Raw genomic sequence first — 22707 nt, 5'->3', positions numbered from 1 at the left:
TATAGTTTCTTGTTGCTTATTTCAAACTTTTTTTTTACTTGCTTTAATAGTTTTGCTTGTATTTTAAAAATATTCTGTTATGTTGCTTTTTTGTGTAGGTTTGGTTCGCCACATTTAGTAATAATAAAAATACATATATTGCGCGAATATTGCAGATGTTTTACTTGCTCGATGCTGCATAGAAATAAAAGTACATTTTTTAAAGGTATGTCATGTTAATTATGAAAATAGACTTTTATTATATATGTATTTTAATTTTGTCTATGTTTGTCTTTTCATCCATGGTACAGCTTCAGTTTTGCAACAAAGACTGAATTTTCAGCATACTTTTATATTTTATAAATATGCAAAAGCGTATAATTTGTTTTCAGGTTTTAATTAACGAACCCCAATTGATAAAAAATGAACATGTGTTGTCATCATTCAAAAAAAGTTTGAATATTAAATATACAAAACTTTCCGACCACTGCGCGCCGAACCAAATACTGAATGATTCATTTTGCGGATATTTAAATACTAAATGCTAAACAGCAAGAGGTTTCCAATACAGTACGTGAGTAAACTACCATATGCACACACATTTTGTTAATTATTTCACAAAAGGCTGTTGGTGTTAAGCAGAAAAAAGCCAGTTTTAAATAAAACGGGATGTATGTGATATAAATGAAATTGTTCTCTTTTTTCAACGCCCAATTGGTGTTAACATATATGTTTTTTGTTTGTTATTTATTAGTATGTTGGGCTAATTTTCTTACCATTGCTTAAATGTTCAAAACTTTTTAAAACATGTTATTCGTCACCCTAAATTAAACCGTTTTACATGCCAGTCATGTAAACCTAATTCTTATCATTTAATGAACTGAATAATAACGAATGGGTGTGGAGGTTTTGGAATAAATTTATTTACTGAAAACTGAATCATAAACAAAATATCCACATCATAGTGTAAAACTGCTATTATCGTGGAAAATATTTCACTTTCAGTGTTGTCACAACACCTGAAACTAATTTAGTATGATGGTGAAGAATTTTAAATAACCAATACTTTCAGGCTAATTTCACTGTGTCGCACACAATAACATCCAATAAAAAATTAATAACGTAGTAATATCTCGATTTTCCAATCGTATTCGATCACGACAGAAAGCTTCTGACTCTACTTGGAAAGAAAGATATACGTTTATTCAAATTTTTAAACGTTTTTAAAATATTACTAACATTAACCATAATATCTGTGATGTGGTTCTTTTGCCGCAGGGTTGGAACGAATCGCTGAAGAGTTGATGGGTCGGAGGAAATGGAAACTGTACCAAGAGTCCATGTCGAGGAATTATTTGCAACCGTTAAACAACAACGTGAAGACGCCGAAAGATCATCACAACAACAACCACAACAGCAACAAAGAGGTGGAACAGAACAACCACCACGAAAAAGACAACAACACCGCCACGTATACCTCATCATCGACGCCGAAAAACGACGACGGCGGCGGCGATTCCGCCGTCACCACGGAACACAAGGAAAAAGAAAACGAAAAGACTACGCTGCAGCCGCCACCAGTTGAGGACAGGCTGAAGGACTGGACGCCGGAGACGAAGTGCTACTTCTGTGTGGACGGCAAGCTGGATAGTGAACATACCGCACACGGGGTTCTGGTAATCACGTTAACTGTAAAAATATCCGGGTTTTTCGTCGAAAATTGCGTAGACAGTAAATAATTCCAGCTCCGAATACCTCCGAAATAATTTCACCTAAGTCTAACAAATTCCGTTAATTCCAGAGTTGTAATTATAATTTCGGGTACTGCAGGTATCTTCGGTATAATTTATTATTTTACAATCACTTAGTTATTACTTTGGTAATTGTTAATTGACAATTTCTAAGTAAACATTATTAAAATATTATACGGTGTTTTTCTATAGATATGGAACAAATTCGATGAAAAATCGGGAGTGCATTGACAAATGCTGAATTAAATTGCGGCAAATTTTAATTCATTAATTAAATTACTAATAAAATAGTTTTTTATTTTTTCGAAGTTATAATGCCATTGATGTATTCCTAGTGACAGTCTTTGTAAATTTTTTGCCACAAGGGATGAATTAATGTATGTAGGTACTTACGAGTACTTCAGTGAAATTTTGGTTGTAAAACTACAAGATTTGTAAAAACTGGTACTAAAAAACTAATAAGAATCTCAAAACAGTAACAATTTTTGAAAAAGTCTTTATTTTAGTAATAAATCTGATAATTTGTGGTTGTCACTTTCAGAGTAATACCCTGATTTTTTATATAATAAGAACAATATTACAATGTTATACAGGGATTTCATTAATGTGTGATATGCAGTAAAAGACCATGGATTTTTAGAATCAATTCTAATTACGTCAAGTACCACAATAATGGCAACACGCGACTTTGACATTAAAGGTCATATTTATATTGAACTTGACATTCTGTCAGTACCACCAACTTACAAACAAAATGCATGTCCTACTAGATATCAAACAGTAATGAAAGCCATGTATATAATTACTAATAGTAGAACTATTTCAGGTAGAATTATGTGGACGTATTATTCTAATAAGTATCTATTGAACATTTGATTTTGCGAATTTTATTGTCTTTTATAGCAACCATTATAAGCTAAAATAAAAATATGTATCTGATGTTTGAGTAAAGCTAAAGAAACGTGCTAACCGTTTGTTACAAGTGAGTTTTTCTATTAGAAAATTTTGTCTTGATGTCATCCACATTTTTGCAAGGACGCATATATCAGTTTGAATAGATGCATTGTAATAACTAACTAATAATAAAAGTATTATATTATTGTTATTCTTGAATAGTAATTTATAATCAATATATAAACCATTTATGGTACTCGTAATTTAAGACAAATAGCGATAACACTTATCAACCTGTGGACCTGAGAGTGAAACAGAAACTAAACTAAAAGATGTTTTCTACGAACTGCAATAATTGGATCACAATGCCGACGGTCCAGACTTTTTTATTGCTCTGACTTCCGCTTATTTAATAAAACACTACATTTTATTTTGATTTTCGATGTTGTAATTCACATTTGGTTAATTATAACTTGTCTAGATCTAGGGGAGGCTCAGCATCTCCTAGCCTCCCTAACTACGGCGAGGGGTTACGAAATATCGAGAAAATATAAAAGTACCAAATTACCAGATGGACTCCATTATTGTACGTCCTTAGGTTATCCTCGATAAGAAAAACAACTTGAAAGTGTTTATGTTTATACATCGGAAGAATGTCACGTAGAAATTAGTCTGATTTTAATTAATTCGTCCCCTTAAAACAGAGAATCAAAACTGTAAGTAGTGCGTTACAATCGACAAAATGTTCTGAATATCATTATTATAATTCTTATTAAATAAATACGTTTGTATTTTTACATTTTCGGGAAAATGGAGTGACTCGTTCTTAATTTGATCAATAAAAAATATGAATCTAATGATAAATTCCAAGTAAAAACTCATCATATTTTGCACATTTTGGGTAGAATTTATTCAGCAAAATTTTAAGATAACGTCATAAATTTTTTGAGGGAATAAACAGATTTATTTTAATTAACAATTGACCATGCTTACAACGACTTGAAAAGGTCTGCAAGATTTCAAAGCATTCAGTTTTGCAATTCTTGATTTATTCAATAAAATAAATTTACTGATTTTTTTTTTTTTTAGTCACGCTGTACAAGCAAATCTAAAAAATATGAATGCAATGATAAATTACAAGAATAGACAGATCATATTTTGCACATTTTAGGTCGGATTTAGTCGGCAAAATTGTGAGATGACGTAATCAATTTTTTGCGGTTGATAAACAGATTTTTGACTAAAAAGTTACCATGCTTATAATAACTGTAAAACGTCAAGATTTTAGTTTTTAAAGTATTCAGTTTTTGCAATTCTTGATTTTAACAATAATCAATTTAAATTTAAACATTACAAACAATTTAAACAATCGGACCAGTACTTTCGGAGATTATTATCTGTCTAATAAAAAACGGCAGACAGACAGACAGACGGAAAAGGGGGACCTATTTTTTCGTACTCTAGGTTATGAAAGGTCGAGAAAACGTACAAGTAGAGACACGGACTCGCTTACAGTACTTTCTACGCTTACAGGAAGCAATAAACCAAATTCTACTGCTCCGGATACGTTTAAACATTCCAGATCTTCAGTCGAATCTATCAGAAGAGTTTAAATAAAAACACAATTTATTATTCGTGAAAATGATATGTATAATAAAAAGAAACAAAGAATAGTGCAATAAAATTATACCGGGGGATAGTATTGGCTAAAATAAGTCTGATTTTGATAAATGAAATGCGCTCTAAGAAAATAAAGGGCGGGTGGGCGGGGCTAGTATTTGCTAAGTTAAGACCAATTTTAGTGAATGAGATATCCTCTAAGAAATCAGTAGTGGGGTGGGGCTAGTACTTGCTAACATAAGACTGATTTTGGCGAATGATATACCCTCTAAAAAAATATAAGGTGGGTGGGTGGGTCTAGTATCGGCCAAAATAAGATTGATTTTGATAAATGAAATACCCTCTAAGAAAATAAAGGGCAGGTGGGCGGGGCTTATATTTCATAAGATAAGACTGATTTTGGTGAATAACATATCCTCTAAGAAAACAGTGGTGTGGTGGGCCTAGCACTTGGTAAGATAAGACTAATTTTGGCAAATGATATACCCTCTAAAAAATAGAGGGTGGGTGGGCGGGGCTAATATTTGCTAAAATAAGACTGATTTTGGCAAATGAAATACCCTCTAAGAAAATAGAGGACGGGTGGGCGGGGTTAGTACTTTTAAGATAAGTCTGATTTTTGCAAATGAAATGCCCTCTAAGAAAATCAAAGACAAGTAGCTGGAACCAGTACTTTCTAAGATAAAACTGATTTTGGCGAATTATTATAATGATGTCGTGAATACGACTTCAAAAAAAAACTTGTCCCTTTGGAATAATACAGATTTTTAGTGGCAGAAGTTGAATATTGTCGTTCTTCATCAGTCTCTTCGCAGGACCAAAAGTAGGCTTCAATAACAAATTTATCTTCTTCTAGAGTCTACATGTTTTCATATCCTTTGTGATTTAAAAAAACTATCGTTAAAATTTTATTCAAAGTTTGACACTTAATTGACAGATTAATTTAACAAAAAATCAAATGAAGCGGATGTAAATCATTTGTTAACACCCTATACAATAAGTATAACTTGGAAACCACAATACCGATTGCTTTTAAGTTTTGCACATCACGTTTTAGGATTATTACTAACATGGAAAGTTCCTATTAGAATTTACCTATTCTGAAAGATGATGGTATCTCAAAATGTTAATAAGTAAATCTCGCTTAAGTTTTATAGTGTGACCTGCTCTTTTATTTGTCGTTTAATGATGTATTCACATTTTTTAGAATTGAATGTACAGATTTTTTAAAATAAGTGTAAATTAAACACTATATTTTATTGATTTAATTGTTTTTCCCGAAATTATGGATACATATTATTTTTATTAATATTATATTTTATGTAACATTTTTTTCTGTACTAACACATATGGACTATCGTAAAAAATAATCGTAAATTTTGTATAATTTATCTAAAAACTGAACCTGTTTAATGGTTTGTCGTCTAGGAGTGTGGGAAATTCTGTCTAAATGACTTTAGAACTTTTTTTCTAAATTTGAGCCCCTCTTATCATACTGCGAATGCTTCGAAAATTGGCCTTAGGTTGGTTAAATTGAACTCTTGCTGCCTCTGAAACACAATGAATTTTGTATGTACATATATATCTATATTAAAACATATCATTCAATAAAAATGTGGATATTTCTTAAATTTCTTGGTGAGGATAAACATTTAAATTTATTAATTAAAAACAAATTTTCAGGGATATTAAATAGGTCGTTTTTAAAGTGATAAAAAATATTAAGTCGACGAACTTTTATAGAAATTCATTACATACTAGCCCCGCGCATTTCTTTTGCAAAAATCAGTCTTATCTTAACAATTACTAGCCCCGCCCACCCGCCCTCTATTTTTTAGAGAGTATATCATTCGCCAAAATCAGCCTTATCTTAGTTCCTAAGGCAAATCGTAAAATTTTATTGTAATCAATATTTTGAAAATTATCCAATAGCCCACATACATAGAGCTAGAAGTTGTTGTAGATTAATAAATCGCAGGCACAAAAGCGCGGTACATATTGTGTATATTTCAAAAAATTACGTATCAATTTTCTGAGATGACGTCATGAAGTTTTTGGAGGAGTTGAAGCAACAAGTTCTGATCAGTAGTTTCGTGTGTTCATGATAACCTTTAAGCTTTTCCAAAATTTTAGAGCAATTAATTATGTTGTTTGTAAGATCATTTGTAAAATTTTGTTGCAACATTTTGAATTTTTTCCCGATCAGATTGCAGACTAATTCATCAACCGAAAGGTTGCTGTTTTACACATTTCAAATGACTTAGCAATATTTTGGGACGACGTCATTAATTTTTTGGAGGGGACAAACTGATAAATTCTGATTAATCATTTGCCGTGTTTGTAGTAGATAAACTTAAAGCGTATACAGAATTTCAGAGCAATCAGTCTTTTAGTTTAATGACATTTTTTCAAATACCTACGTCATTTAAACGACAAATAAAATTATTTAGTTCGTTATTTTGTTCAGACATCCTGTATAAAAAATTTTGAAAAATAGGAGGTGTGATTGAAATAGAAAAATGGAGTATTTTAAATCAGATTACTTTGTACAATTTTTTTCCAAAAACCTACGGGTGCAAAGTTAAAAACGAGGCGGCATTAATAAGTATAGATATAGAAGAACATATACCATCATCAAATGACAAATTTTGGTTGTGGTTTTACCCTCTGTACAATAATCTTAAAGCACACTTACAGTTTATTAGTAATATGTTCAATAGTTTCAGAAATTATCTGTTCAATAGACAGACGGGACCCACTTTTTCACGTTTGAACATTAACATAAAATGCGACCGAAATTAGCTTTTTAGCTGCTTAGAAATCATCATTTTGTCATTTATTTATAAGCTACAAATTCGGTCGCTGCTACTTTCAGCTTAAGAACTCTATGTGTGGGCAAACGGGGTTTCAACCCCCACGAGAGCCGCTTTTTCATTTTTTTCGACGTTAATTAAAGTGGAGAGGAAAATGGTGGCCGGTCATCAACTCCGTCTCCTTGTCGAATCCCCACTTTGCTAGAAAACGAATTAATTCGATTCTGAGTAGTTCTCGCAAGGTTTCGGCCTTCCACCACGAAACCAGTAAAAAAGCTAGTTTTTGCGCTCCCCACTATGACGCCATTTAAAACACTTTAATTACAGAATTTATAAAAATCTATTACTTGACATTAGGTAGGTTACGAATAATTGCTGGTTAATGACTATTAGAGATGCCCTTGGCCAGATTTTTTACTTGGTTGATCACGATGACGTGCGAAAACACCACTTAGGGAATAAATTAATAAATTAAAAACTGCAAGAACCGAACCAGTTCGTCGAATTAGGTCTGGGGCGAACGCTTATTGGAAAAAAGTGTGTCCACACTGCGGCACAACACCCCGAAATCATTATTCCTTTATGCGGCAAGTTAGTTATGATCTCCGAAAATAAGATTCGTATTCAGACTTCACGAGATCTTTGGAGGGTGTGGGTTGGTAACATCTGAAACGAAACTTCTGAAATTATGCTAATGTAAAAAGACTTACAGGAAGATTACATCAATTAGGAGACTAATTTTTCCTTTGAGGGCTGTCATGGAGCTGTGCCTGTTTTAAATACCTGAGAAAAAATACTTATACAACAAAACACAGCCTTATTTAAAAGCGTATTTGTTTCTAACGATTTTTGAAATGAAAAAGTGTATACTTATAGCTCTTATTTTAACAAGAATTTTTTTTATTAACATGAAGACACTCTCTTTATAATTATGTTCATTGTTGTTCATGGAAATTTAAAACTAACACTATGAAATTTAAACAAGTTTTAACGACTAAAATCGCTGTTTATAATTTAATATGGAAAATTAAAGAAAAAAAGCTTTTAAACGCTAAATGATATTACCACTTCAATTATATACTCGTATTTCCGATTTAATTTATATTAATGGGTGCAAAAACTTTAGAATGAAATGTGTTTTTCTTCCCGCAATTGAAGTATAACATCTACTGAGTGTCTCAGATTTGTTTTGTGCAACTAATTAAAAAAATTGGTCTAAAGAGTTTAGACAGTACTTCCCTCGCTGTCGGAAACTTGACGACTGCATGCCTATTGTGTTTTTTTTCTCATTACATTTTTGTAGTGGGAATTTAAAAAAAAATTGCGATGACGTCATCAACATTTTTGCAAGGACACGTATATCAGTTGGGATAGATGTAGTGTAATACTAAGAATAAAATTATTATATTCTCAAATTTTCGGGAAAATGAATTGGGTCGTTTGAATATTGATTTGTAATAATCAATAAAATAACGAAACAATTTACTCACGTATACCTACGTATCAGAGGCAACTGAAAATCGTGTATGTATAAACATTGTTAATTTAAGATGACAGGCGTAACAGCATACGTGAGAGCCAAACACAGAAACTGTAAACAAAACGACCGTCGGTTTTATTGCTTCGACTTCCGCTTATTATATAAAACATTGGGTTTTATTTTAATTCTTGACGGTGAAATTCACAATTGGTTGATTATAAACATGTCTATTTCACATTCGCGGAATCAAGTGAACGCATAAAACAAATGCAGGTCTGTAATGTTAAAGTCGATGTAAATAAGCGTGCTACCCTTATGTTTCAACCGAGTTTTTCCTTTAACAAATTTTGTGTCTACCAAATTGGGTTGGTTAGGGTGTAATACTAATAATAAGTGTTGCCTTTAATTTAATCAATAAAATAAATTGACTTCATTAATTCTTTTGAACCACCTCTTAAGAAAATCTAAAAAATATGAATGGAATGATAAATCACAAGTACAAACTCATCATATTTTTTGCATTTTAGATAGGATTTATTCAGCAAAATTTAAGGGTGACGTCATCAATTTTTTTAGGAGGGATGAACAAATACATTTTGAACAAAAGTTTACCATGCTTATAATAACTTTAAAATATTCCCAAGATTTCAAAGGATTCGGTTTTGTAATTCCTGATTAAATCGATAAAATAAATTCACGCCTTCATTAATTTTTTTGAGTCACCCTGCATATGCAAATCCAAAAATATGAATGGAATGATAAATCACAAGTACAGACTCATCATATTTTGTACATTTTAGATACAATTTATTCGGAAAACTTTTGAGCTGACGTCATCAGTTTTTTGTAGAAGATAACCAAATATATTTTGACTAAAAATTTATTATGCTCTTTATAACCTTAAAACATCTGCAAGATTTCAAAGCATTCGGTTTTGTAGTTCCTGATTAAATCAATAAAATAAATTTACGCATTCATTAATTTTTTTGAGTCACTCTGTATATGCAAATCCAAAAAATATGAATGGAGTGATAAATGACAAGTACAGGCTCATCATATTTTGTACATTTTAGATATGATTTATTCGGCAAACTTTCGAGCTGACGTCATCAAGTTTTTGGAGGGGATAAGCAAATATATTTTGACTAAACATTTATTATGCTCTTTATGACCTTAAAACATCTGCAAGATTTCAGAGCATTCGGTTTTGTAGTTCCTGATTAAATCAATAAAATATATTTACGCATTCATTAATTTTTTTGAGTCACCCTGTATATGCAAATCCAAAAAATATGAATGGAGTGATAGATCACAAGTACAGACTCATCATATTTTGTACATTTTAGATATGATTTATTCCACAAACTTTTGAGCTGACGTCATCAAGTTTTTGGAGGGGATAAGCAAATATTTTTTGACTAAAGATTTATGATGCTCTTTATAGCCTTAAAACATCTGCAACATTTCAAAGCATTCTGGTTAGCAGATTAAAAATTAAATTTCAAAATGTTGTTTTATAATTTTGATTTTTTTTCCAAAAATCTGGACGTTTCGGGTGAAAAGTCGATTCAGAGTTGTAAACTACATGTGTAGGACTATGTTATTTTATACAATTGAAAACCCATTTACTATGTACAATTTTGAAGTGACGTCATCGCTTTAGTGGTGGGGATGATTCGACAAATTTTGGTTAGCGTTTTACCATCTACATGATATTCTTAATATAAGTACAAAATTTTACAACAATCGGTCGAGTACTTTCGGAGATTATCTGTCTAATAAAAATCCGGGACAACAGACGGACAGACGGACGGACAGACGGACAGACGGACAGACGGACGGACAGACGGACAGACGGACGGACAGACGGACAGACAGACGGAAATGGGAGACCTATTTCTTCGTCTTCTAGGGGTCATGAAGGATTGAGAAAACGTAAAAGTAGAGAGTCGGCCGACGGACTCGATTACAATACTTCCTTTGCTTACGCTCGGGAAGTAAAAATATGTCAGATGTAATAATTATTTTGAACGACTTATTGCCTGCCTAGTAAAATCGTGAACAGATGATTGATAATAAACAGCGGAAACGGGAGTCCTACTTTTTCATATTCTAGAAACTATGAACCGTCGATTACGCTCGCAACGTAAAAATGCTACCTATAAACACAGCAGCCCACTAGAAGTAGAAATTAGTAACACTTGAAGCAAATATTTTCTGTAGTAATTTGTAGCATGATATAAATAAAAAAGTGTTCTTTCCAAAAATATCAAAAAAAGTGTCCACATATTTACGTGTACACAAGACATAAGAAAGCTAGTGTTAATTACTGCAAATCTAACAAACCAATGCACTCCTTGTCTAAACATTTACTACCTATAACCACAGAAATGTATAGGATATTTCACGTAAATTTATTCGTTCCTTAACCCAACGCTAACTTCTTTATTTAGACGTTAATTTATTGAAATTTGAAAAAAATCCAAGAATCAATTTAAAAACAAGTCTGGGTTAAATGAATTGCTTTATTAATGTATTAAAAATACCGACAGAACTCTATACAAAGAGAAGAAAAATCTGATCCATTTATAAAACTTGTACGTGTACATTTTCTGAAAGAAATGTTTTTTAAACCCCACGGAATGTTATATTAAGACTAGACTGCTCTGAGAGTGTAAAAATTTTTGAAAATAGAGACAGGTAAAAAAAATCCAGAACAGAGACTATTCGAAATTCTAGAAATGCTCGAATGTTATGTCAAAAATCAGTTCTGAAAAAAGTCAAATATTATAACAAACGACTTTAAATTTTGATATTTGACCTTTTTCTGGTGCAAACAAATTTTTAATTGCACACATTTATTGGCAGTTCTTTACTAAAAAATCTATAGGTCTTCCAAAATATAAAATACCATGTATATAAAACATTTTTGGATCAAAATCAATTCTACCTACTTTTAGTATTCAAATTAAGCAGCATTTAATTCGTTGGGTTCAGGCATTTTTCAGTCCTTGGTCGAATTAAATGAAAAATCTCCCTACATTGTTCCCCTCGAGACGCCCCTGGTCGAGACCCAGTAACCTATCCACCTCCGTCGTGATTGTGGTATTCGCATTTTTCCAGCAGTGTTGTCCTTACGAAATAGATTATAATCAATTTCTGGACTAATTACTGCAAGGAACGGAGACCTTGGGGTGTCCACCTATGCGAATTTCCGCTCTATTTGCGTCGGTACGGTCCTGGAGGGGTATCGATTTAAGGTGCATCTGGAAGCATAATTTAAATTGTCGGACCCGTAGGTTACGAATTGGTAGTTTTATAGCGTTCATCCATAAAATTCACTTTGTGGGGTATTTTTGGCTCGAATGGGCGCATAATAATGCACCGATGGGTCGATCACCGGTGCACGAGCACGGAAAAATTTTCAAAAAGTGTGTTCCGATAGATAGTAGGACTTTGGTTCGAATATTTGCGCTTTCCAGCGATAGCGAAAGAGTAGTTCGGATGGCGATGAATGCGTTAATTGCCGCCAAATTATCTCCTCCACAATTACAACCCAATTATTTTCGCGCTCTCTCCGCTACTACGTTTCTACACATTTGCATATTTTCTACAAATTTCAAGCAACGAAATCTGTTTTTCTGTTCAACGTTCATGTCAAAACGCAATATTAATGCTAATTACTAGCACCCAAGCAATAATTACACACTTCCCGCAAAACAAATTAAACGCTCCTGTCAACTGAACCATCGGATTCTTTTTTGCAATTTTCGAAAAAAACGCAACCTCGAGTGATTTTTTTTTCGAAAAGTGCCGAGTCATTCGCAGCTTTCGAAATGCTCAGACGAAATTAATCGCAACTTGCACAATCTCCCAACACGTCAACAAGAGCTTTATTTTCCAGACAGTATGGGATATGCGATCGATATCGGATTTCTCAATTGTTTTTCGTTGTTGTCTTGTTTTTCCCACAGTGACTTTACACTTACAGAAATGCGATAAGGTAGTGGATGTGGATGGTGACATTTACCTCATCTTATGGAATAGCGGAAAAGAGCACAAGGACGATGTGTGACAAGAAATTTGAAATGAATGTTTGAGAGCGACGTAGTACCGTCGAGCGGGGTTATTTCGTTGAAGTGTGGAATGCGTTCACATTGACATTCCAACATTGTTAGGTTGGAGCTTTTCTTACAAAATGTTACACTTGTAAATGTGTTATTAAAATTTATATTAAGGTCATTGTGTCAAGAGGCAATCACAATAGCAACGTCGAGATTGAGGCGAAGGGCTTGATCGCTACATAATTCCATTTAAATTTATTCTGGTAGATTATACATTTATTGAACACAATTTCTTCAATTATTGGAATTATTTTCAGTACACTGAAATTGATGAAATTTATTTGGCATAACCAGAATTCTTTGGTTCATCGAAAGGAACTCTTTTAATGTACCTCAGTATATTATTGCTATTCTATTTTACAGTTGGTCATTCACAAGTACATCCATTAAATTGGCTGTAGGCTGTAGGAGGCCTGAAAGGCTGATATCTGCCCAATCCTAAGAACCATATCACAGATATTACATATGTGGGCACAGCTGCACACTGAGCGTCGCGTCAGAATCAACGCCGAGTCAAATATTCGCGGGAACACAGCAGTCAGCGTCGACATAAGTTTTTTCTCACAGCGATTTATTTTGTCCGGTCCTCCTTTTTTAGAAATTCGCAGGAACTGGTGCTGTATTTTTTGTTTTTTTGCGTCCACTTATATGGGAAAATTATCACCACAATTATACACCTGTCTAGTGAAATGCTTAGAATTATTCGAAAACATACAGAAAAAGGGGAATTACTTGGATCCACCACAATTAGTGGAATTTAATGGAACTAACTGGAATTATTTTGGTACTAATTGAAAATGACTTATTTTATACATACACACACATTGGACAATGGACATGGTGTTTACGTTTTTAATTTTATTGTAATATTTGAAAGAATTACCAGTGAAGCTACGGGAATTTTTCAGACTTACTGGAATTTGTCTGACTATTCAGAAGTGTTATACCTATAGAGTTCAACTTCTTACACTCAGGTTACATAGTAGACACCAAAAATTTAAAAACAATACAAAAATTGGCCTAAAGAGTTTAGGCAGTACATTCTTCACCCATGGAAATGGACAAGCTATCTACATATATGGGTTTTGAATTTTTTTCGAAAAATCTATAAGAATAAGTTAAAAAATATAGGAGCATTTTTAAATACACTTTACTCAGCAAAAAAAACATATTGTAAAATTTTGTTTTCTTATAAGTCCATTCTTCAAAAATTTGCACCCATGGGATTAAAAATATGGGTATTAATGAGCGAATGAACGAAGACGCATATTTTGAAGAACAAATTCTAGAAGGATATTTAAGTTTTGAATTATAAAAACATTAAGTATTTCTGTAAACGCATACCAAAGTTAAAGTTGCATGAATTAATGCCAATATTTTGTTCGGTTTTTGTACGTTCAATGGAAAATTTACATATAGTCAAAAACTTAAAAAGTAATAAATAATAAGGAATTCCAATTTTATTGAGTATTTCTAGATAGGAGTGATATTTATGGCGAAATTGTTATCAAAAAAATTGCATTAGTGAAATAGCTTTCAAATAATCAACGAATACTTCGTTTAACAGTTAAAAATATTTACATTTTTTTGCAATTACGGGAAAGCGTTTCAACTGGTTCATTGCGAGTGCAAACGGAATTTTTGACATTGGAATCTTGTTTTATATGAACATTTGATAACATGAGTTGTAATCAATAACTTAATTAGAGGTGCGGTACGGTAACAATACACTTTGAAGTTTTAGAATCATGTTCATATATTTATTGGTAGGAGTGGCAACTTGGCAAGTTTAGGTATTGCAGCTGTATTCAAGTTCTGCGATCGCTCTGGTATCACGAATGGTAATTTGACAAATTTACTTTGAATCTTTTGACGGTGCTTGACAATTGAATGTTGTAATCATCACTAGATAACTAGTAAACAGGTTTTGTGGTGTAGTGACTTGTAAAATTATAAATAAAATGTACAAAAACGGCAGATTTTACAAATTAGCTCAACAAGTATTATGTTTATCACATAATTTGTGTTCGCAATATGGATTCCGAGTGAGTTTGGTGTAGTTTTTTTTTATTGTTCAGCTTTTTTCACTTTTTTCGGATTCAGCCCCGGGAACTTTTGTTTAAAGTTTGCTAAATTTCCAGTTCGTTCGACTTGTTTGACTAAAACAATTGATTTACCTTAATAAGCATGTAATATTAAGCTTTGGATTGCTTATACAGTCAGTGGTTAGACCTTTTTTTTCCAACGAAAAACACCAACATCGAGTAGTCTTCTTGATTATAATTACAAAGAGCGCCATCTTTAGTTAAATGTAACATACACAAAAGCCTAGACAACAAGAAGCTAGGAGAAGTAACTAATTGGGAACGGCCATCGTGATTGTATTTTTATTTAAAAGAACTTTACAGGTCTTAAACATTATGTTCTTTTTTCTATCTGTATATATATACACAATAACCAAAACTCAATAACACACAATAATAAACAAATTCTTGAAATAATAAATCGGAGTAGAAGGTAAAATTTTTCTACTAAAGCTTATAACGTGACATTTTCCATACACCACTTATTTAGATGATTAAGACTAGATTGCAAAAAAAAGATAAGTTTTTCAGAGTTCTATACTTCGTGAAGAACTGTCAATTTTTTTGTACGTACCTTTCAATAACACCCTGTATAAATAAATTTGTACAGTTGAACGCTTTTCAAAAAACTCATGCTGTTCATGTCATCAGCAATTATTGTTTTAAAGTAGGAAAAAAGTTAAGGGAATATGGCATATTTTTTGCTTTATTTTTCCAATCGCTGATATTTATTCTTTGTAGATTTTCAAGTCATTGAATTTTCTAATGTCATTTATGTAGGCTTTAGCAAACAGTGATCCAAATTGCACTCTGTTCTCATTCTTTTAATTTTTCCTTCCCGAGCATTTTACGTTTTCTTCATCTTTCATGACCCTTACAGTACGAAGAAATAGGTCTCCCGTTTCCGTCTGTCTGTCTACACATGTAGTTTATGACTTTGTGTTGAGTTTTTACCCGAAACGTGAAGATTTTTGGTAAAAAATCAAAATTATAAAACATTTTGTAATTTAATTTTGAATCTGCCAAACTGAATGCTTTGAAATCTTGCAGATGTTGTATCAAAATATATTCGTTTATCCCCTCTAAAAAAATTGATGACGTCATCTCAAAATTTTGCCGAATAAATACTATCTAAAGTATGCAAAATATGATCAGTCTATACTTGTGATTCATCAGTATCTTCTTATTTTTTTTTTAGATTTTTGCTTAAGCCCAGTCGTTACGTTTTTCGAGTGGAATTTTCGATCTATTTTCAGAATGTAATATCTCCGTTATTAACAGACTTATGGTATTGAAATTTTAAATACATATATGTTGTTCATAACCCTCTTTATATGACGGAAGGGCAGTTTTGTTAGGAACAATTTGTGATCATACTTTTCTTTTAACTTTAGTGAAATTTTTGCATAAGTTTTACCTTAGCAAGTACTAGCTCCGCCCACCCGCCCTCTATTTTCTCAGAGGCTATGACGTTCGCCAAAATCAGTTTTATCTGAGCAAGGACTAGCCCCGCCCGCCCGCCCCTATTTTCTCAGAGGATATGTCATTTGCTAAAATAAGACTTATCTTAGCAAGTACATACTATCTTCTGAGAGAATAAAGGGCGGGTGGGCGGGCCTAGTACTTGGTAAGATAAAACTTATTTCGGCAAATCACATATCCGCTGAGAAAATAGGGGGCGGGTGGGCGGCCCTAGTACTTGTTGAGATAAAACTGATTTTGCCCCTATTAACCATGTAAAAACTTATGAAATTTAAAGGTGTTAAATTGCAAATTTCCATAGTAGCGAGTTAGATTGCTAAATCTACCAGAAATGTGCAAAATAGCTTTTACTTGTGAGTTATCATTGATTCATATTTTTCAGATTTTTTTATACAGGTGACTCAAAAAAATTAATGAACTTTATTTTATTGATTAAATCAGGAACGGCATGTTTCCAGAAAATTTTGGGAATGCAATGTCCAAATTTTACAGTAGTAAATGTTATTTAAATTTTATAAAACAACATACTCCTGCACTAGTGGTTTATGAATCCGTGTTGAGCTTTTACACTAGACATCCAGATTTTTGGGAAAAAAAATCGAAATTCTGTAACATTTTACAATTTAACTTTGAAATTACAAAACCGGATGCTCTGAAAGCTTGCAAACGTTTTAAGGTTATCGTAAGCATGTAAATCCTTAATCAATTTTTTTTTTCTTTCCTGCCTCCCGAAAAAAAAATTATATACTCCTGCATGCATGATTTACGAATCCGTGTTAAATTTTTACTGTAGATATCCAGATTTTTGGGAAGAAATTCAAAATTATATTTTACAATTTAACTTTGATATCGTAAAACTGGATGCTCTGAAATCTTGCAAACGTTTTAAGGTTATAGGAAGCATGATGAATCGTTAATCATAATTTTAATTTGTATAAAAAAACATGCTCCTCCATGTGTGATTTATGAATCCGTGTTGAGTTTTTACCTTTGACGTCCTGATTTTTGGGAAAAATCTTCTGTCCGTTGAAGAAATTTCATTTTCTTTTAACTGCTAGTACTTGTAATCTGAACGTGCTAATAAGAACAGTTGAGAATATCCACATTTTTTCCGTTGGTTATATGCTTTAAATACATTTCGCATTATCCACTGGTGTTTATTTTATAGCTACCTAGATGTTATCACAAAATGGAAATTGCAAAATCAAATTTTATAATCTTTTAAAGGAGGAGGATTTGTTGAACTATTACTTCGAGGGCGAGGGAAGTTCTGTTGATCATTTTTTTTTTATTATATTTAATGTGTCGGAATTGATATGCGCGTCCTTGCAGAAATGTTGAACGGAACATTTTCCAGTGAGAAAACTCGCTAGAAAGGCCTTTATCAATGGATTAAAACTTTTGAAGCAATTGTTGAACCGTTCACCCGATTTCCCATTCCGCGCCACACCAAATACGTATAGACAAGTTAACAGAGTGCGTCTTTGTAACATAACGCATTCGAATAAAATGTAGTGGGGGAAAATCAAATTAAGCTGCTTTTTTAAATGGATAAAAGTTATCAGTTATCACAAATAATATTTCTCGAAATCAAACGTTATCATTTTTCAAAGAACCGGCATTATTGGACGAGGGAAATTCTGTCGAAATAACTTTCGACAATTCTATTATTACATAGTCAGTTTCATTTATTGTCCATTTGTCAGAGGATATCAAATTCATTTATATACCTATTCCTTTTCAGTGTAATTATGTGCTTCTTATCGACTTTTCCATCTCAACTTGTTCATACAAAACTTTATCATCTTCTGTTGCCTCTGTATAGACAAATGTATATTTATTATGCTTAAATTACGTTGATTTCCTTTAAACTCGATCGAGCACATTTTGAGATTCTTTTTCTTATCTGTTTTCTACAGTTATTCTTCATTTATAAAAGAAGTTATGTCTTGTCTCCAACTTTTCGTCTTTTCCAATACTGTCGAAGTTATTCTTTTCTATTTCGCTTATTAATTCTTTAAGTTTTCCTGTTTGAAATGTGTCTCTTTGTTTTATTCATGGCTCAGTCTGTTTCCACTTCATTTTCCACTTGGTTTCTTTTTGTCTACTCCATGTGTTTGTTGCCCTTGTTTCATTTCTATTGCTCTTTATTTTTTTTCGGTTTTGACTTCTTTAGCTTTCACTATTTTTTCTTAAATGTCCCTTTTCATTTTACTGGTATATTTTCCTTTATTTGTTTCAATTTATTTTTATTTCTCCTTGTTAGTATTGTTCCGTTGTATTTCTTAGTTTAATTAAGCAGTCTTTAGTTCCAAACTTCCTTACAGTTTTTGTAACTATTTATTTCTATATGTAGAGCTTTGCTGAAGAGGAATAAAAATAATACGTAATTTCAAATAGGGAGGCAACGTGAGACTGTGTTCTGTACTGGATCAAGGTTAAGCAGAGTCTGAATACGTTTTGTCTTTAAGACCTCCCGACGTAGATGGTTAATAATTATGACATAATGTAACCTCTAGAATTATCATTTTGAGTCTAGAGTGGTAAATTCTGATCAGATAAATTTTAAATCATCCTTTCTAGTCATTTATGTGTTATGATATTATGGCTAGGTAATAACTATATTGAATAAGCTAAACATAAAGTCTTACTATTAGCTAATTAAAGTTATCTAAGCGTTAATAGATAGTAGTCTCACAACCAATCATGCTAGAGCGAGTTCAGCTGAGAAGCATAGAATCCAACTTTTTTAATTAATCAAGTATAACCTGGTTTAAATTAAGTGCACAAAATGCGAAAACATATCAGAAACCTAATCCTTGGCCGGCATTTCCCCCCCAAACCCCATCCGACGGTACTCCGCGCCGCGAAATCCCGTTATCACTCCGAATCCAGCCGTCTAAAATAACGCGATAAGCGCTATTTATTCGTCTCATTTCCTCGTCATTTTTTTAACATTCCGTGTTCCCGCAGAGTCCCCGCCATACGGACTCGGATTCGTCAGACAGCCACAGTGACAACGAGGTACCGCCATCGCTCACCCCCTCGCTCAACAACAACCACCACCGCCACCGCCACCCGGTAGCACCGGCGAACATGACGACGATCGAGAGCGTCACGTCGATGGCGGCGTTAGCGGCGGCGTTCACGGGCGGAAATTCCCCCGGCACGCCCGCCCCACACCTGCCCTTTTACCCTCCGAGTATCCTGTCGCATAACTGGTACCTGGCGAACGTGGCCAGGTCCTTCCAGGATAACAACCAGGACAAGGCCGCTTCGGGGGAGCAACCGCTGGATCTCAGCAAGGGGGCGGCGAACCATAACAGCGTCGCGGACGGCAGGATGGGCGGCAACAACGTGAGGCTGCCGACGCTGGACACCAAGCATATTTTCAAGTGAGTGAGAGGGAGGGTGAGAATTTGGGGGTTGAAGTTGGCGCGGTTGGGGATGTTTGAGGTTGTGTGGGATCTAGGGAGCGGGGTGGATCACGGTACTAAATAGAGGAATAATGTAAACTAGATATCTAAGTCAGTTGGGACGATTTACATCCAAAAGACAGTCATTTAGTAGGTTTATGATGCTCTTTTATGCCAAAAATGTCATAATGTCATACTTGTCAGGTGTTTAAACAGCATGACCAAGCTAAGATCTTATTTAAAGGTCAAATTAAATGAGCTGTGTCTGAAACAAGTGACTTAAAATGTAATTTGATTTTAGATAATTTGCTTCAGGTGTAGGGGGAATTACTTTACTTACTTTGACAGTAGCTCACACAAAGGTGTAATATTTACGTTACACAAATATTGAAACAAAAGGACGACGTCAAGTAGAAATTGGATGTTCGACTGTTTTGTTGTGCGTACGATGTAACTTAACAGTTTAAGCTAAAATTTGGAATTCTACTTCCATCTCTAAGGTACAAGTTCGTGCATTAAACAAAACAATCGAACGACTAGTGTTCACTGGCGTTGTTTATTAGTGGCTGCGCCTTATACTGAGGTCGTAAAGAACAGCAACTTTATAACTTATTTTTAATGTCACTTTCACGTTTTTACCATTTTCCATGTCACTGCAGTGTTTTAAAAGACAGAAATTTTATAGACGTTGAACTAACATTGAAATTTTAAAGAAAATGTTAAATTGTAACAAATGCGTAAATATTTTCAATCATTAGCTTGTTTTATTTTTTTAAATGAAGATTGTTTTTACTTCCTGGGAAAAAATAAACAGTTTTTGACGTCAATAAGTCTGATTATTGAAAACACACTTTATGGAAGTTAGAAGAATGTGTATAATGCAAACACACAAAACAATGTTTTAACAACAATTTAAGCACTTTTTTAAATGGAGTGTTGCTATGAAAAATGTTTGCATTTAAATGTATGTTTGCCAAGAACATACTGTACAAGAATAATTATGTAACTGTTTACATTGTAACAGTAACTTTTTGTTGTTTGATAACTTGTTAAAGATATATGAAAAAAAATCATACAGAAAATGCATCAAGTTTACATACTTGAACTGTTAAAATATATATTTTTCGAAAGGTTACGTTTTCTGTCAAATTTTGATGATTTCTGAAGTTACTGTCACTTTTTTGATGACAAAAGCAACAATAATATATATATAAATATAATTGGACAAGTCGTAAAACCATTGAGAAAATGACTTTCACAGCCCATATAATATGAAAAATATTACGTGTCAAAGCATTTTTATCAGTTTATTAATTGCAGTTTATTTTTCAACATAAATCGTTCCGATATTTAAAAAATGTTGGACATATAGCCTTCACTGTATAATTTGTTGAGAAGAGACATGCTCTTAAAATATTTATTTGTGTATCAAGGCCATAAAGAAGATTTTTTTCGGCTGATCTGAAGTTTGAGGTCGAGACCTACAAGTCAACTGAGGCTTAAAAAGTTCTCTTTGCCAATACACAGAACGTTTTTTAGGCGACCATACAGAAAAATAATTGATCATGGAAGTGGTTTTGGAGATCTGATAAAAATCAAGACGTGGTGATTTGATCTTCTACTAAGAAAAAAGTTGGTATCGTCAGGTTTCATAACGATTTTCGATAAAAATAGAGTTCATGTAAATATGAGAAAGATTCCGTTTGCCAACGGCGCCTTTGACATTTTTTATTTTAAAAATATTGGACAAAACAAGGTCAAGGATACAAAAGTAAGTTTTTGATATTTGAAAACAAACGTCATTAACTTTTTGATGTGGTTAAAAAATTCATATTCTTAATACATCAATGCCAATAACGTTCCTATGTTTTCAAATTTTTAAGGAAATTAGTTCATTTGTTGCTAAGATAATCGATAAAATAAACTGGTTCATACACTAATTTTCTATAATCAGACGAACTTTAGAAAAAAAATAACTGCAATTTTTCAGTGAATATATATTTGTTAATTTCTTCAGATGACGTCATAGAGTTTACGAAGGTATAAATAATATACAACTTTAGCTGCAGCTTACTTTATTTTCGAACTTTCGAAGAAATTAGATGAACAGTTTTTGAGATAATGATAAAGTAATTTTTTAATGAATATTTGCTTATTACTTTTTGAGATAACGTTATCAGCTTTTTGGTACGAATAGTGAGACGATGCACACTATTGAACTATGATTTTAAAAGTAGGGCATAGCGGAGACTGTAGTGGGGCTTTCGGAGAATTTCATATTAAACATTTAATAAATATTTACTTCCCAAGCGTAACCAAACAATTTTATGACGTCATTTCAATGAATAATATTTTAAAATGATTTGAATGTTAAGCAAAAATATAGTTATATACTTGTAGTGTACGAATCCACTTTTAGTTTTTTCGCTAAACGTTCAATTTTCGCAAAAACATTTGCAAGGTATAATAACGTTTTATTCCCAACACGGTTTGTACGTCTCCATGACCCAGTGGGCCTTTTTTTTTTTCTTGCATTGGTATAACGCTGTGACTCCTTTTCTTTTGTGCTGTGCCTAAAATTATCCATGTTGATGACGTCATCACAATTTTTTTATTGGTCAAATTAAAAACGAGTCGCCCCATTTTCTCGAAAATGTGAAGAATACCCACATCTTTACAAAATAATGATAAAATAAGAATTATAATATTCAGAAAATTTTGTTCGATTGTGGTTTAATTGTTTTGGGGAGACAAACTCATTCACATGAAACTAATTTCTACGTGACATTCTTTCGATGTATAAACAGAAATAAACACTTGAGCTTCAGATTGCTGTTACCTCGTGTTGAAGGGCAAGGGGTGTTATTTATGCCTCTGGTTTTTACTCTACAGTGGTTATCACAAAACGAAAGGCGTAAAATCAAATTTTATAATTTTTTAAAGAGTTTGATTTGGTGGATTATACTTATAACCGTCGACCAATTTTTATTGATTTCATTTTCCATAAAATGTGAGAATACCCACGTCCAGTGGCGGCGCAGCGAGTTTGGCACCCAGGGCGATT

The 22707-nt window shown here is 32.9% G+C and overlaps 1 protein-coding gene across 5 annotated transcripts in view; it reads left to right on the top strand.

The window, feature by feature from the left end:
- Eip93f (Ecdysone-induced protein 93F) overlaps positions 1 to 22707 on the top strand; it is a 156979-nt gene that overhangs the window by 103956 nt on the left and 30316 nt on the right. For all 5 annotated transcript variants that reach the window (XM_064051558.1, XM_064051559.1, XM_064051556.1 and 2 more), the window contains 2 exons: positions 1258 to 1655; positions 19201 to 19622. In XM_064051558.1, the coding sequence (XP_063907628.1) occupies positions 1258 to 1655; positions 19201 to 19622 (820 nt within the window). The remainder of the gene's footprint in view (positions 1 to 1257; positions 1656 to 19200; positions 19623 to 22707) is intronic.

Source organism: Zophobas morio, unplaced genomic scaffold (genome assembly GCF_036711695.1).
Source record: "Zophobas morio isolate AGI-343-1 ecotype UQ-CSIRO unplaced genomic scaffold, CSIRO_AGI_Zmor_V1 ptg000009l, whole genome shotgun sequence".
In the NCBI taxonomy this organism is placed as follows: Eukaryota; Metazoa; Arthropoda; class Insecta; order Coleoptera; family Tenebrionidae; genus Zophobas; species Zophobas morio.
This window is presented reverse-complemented; position numbering and strand designations above follow the sequence as displayed.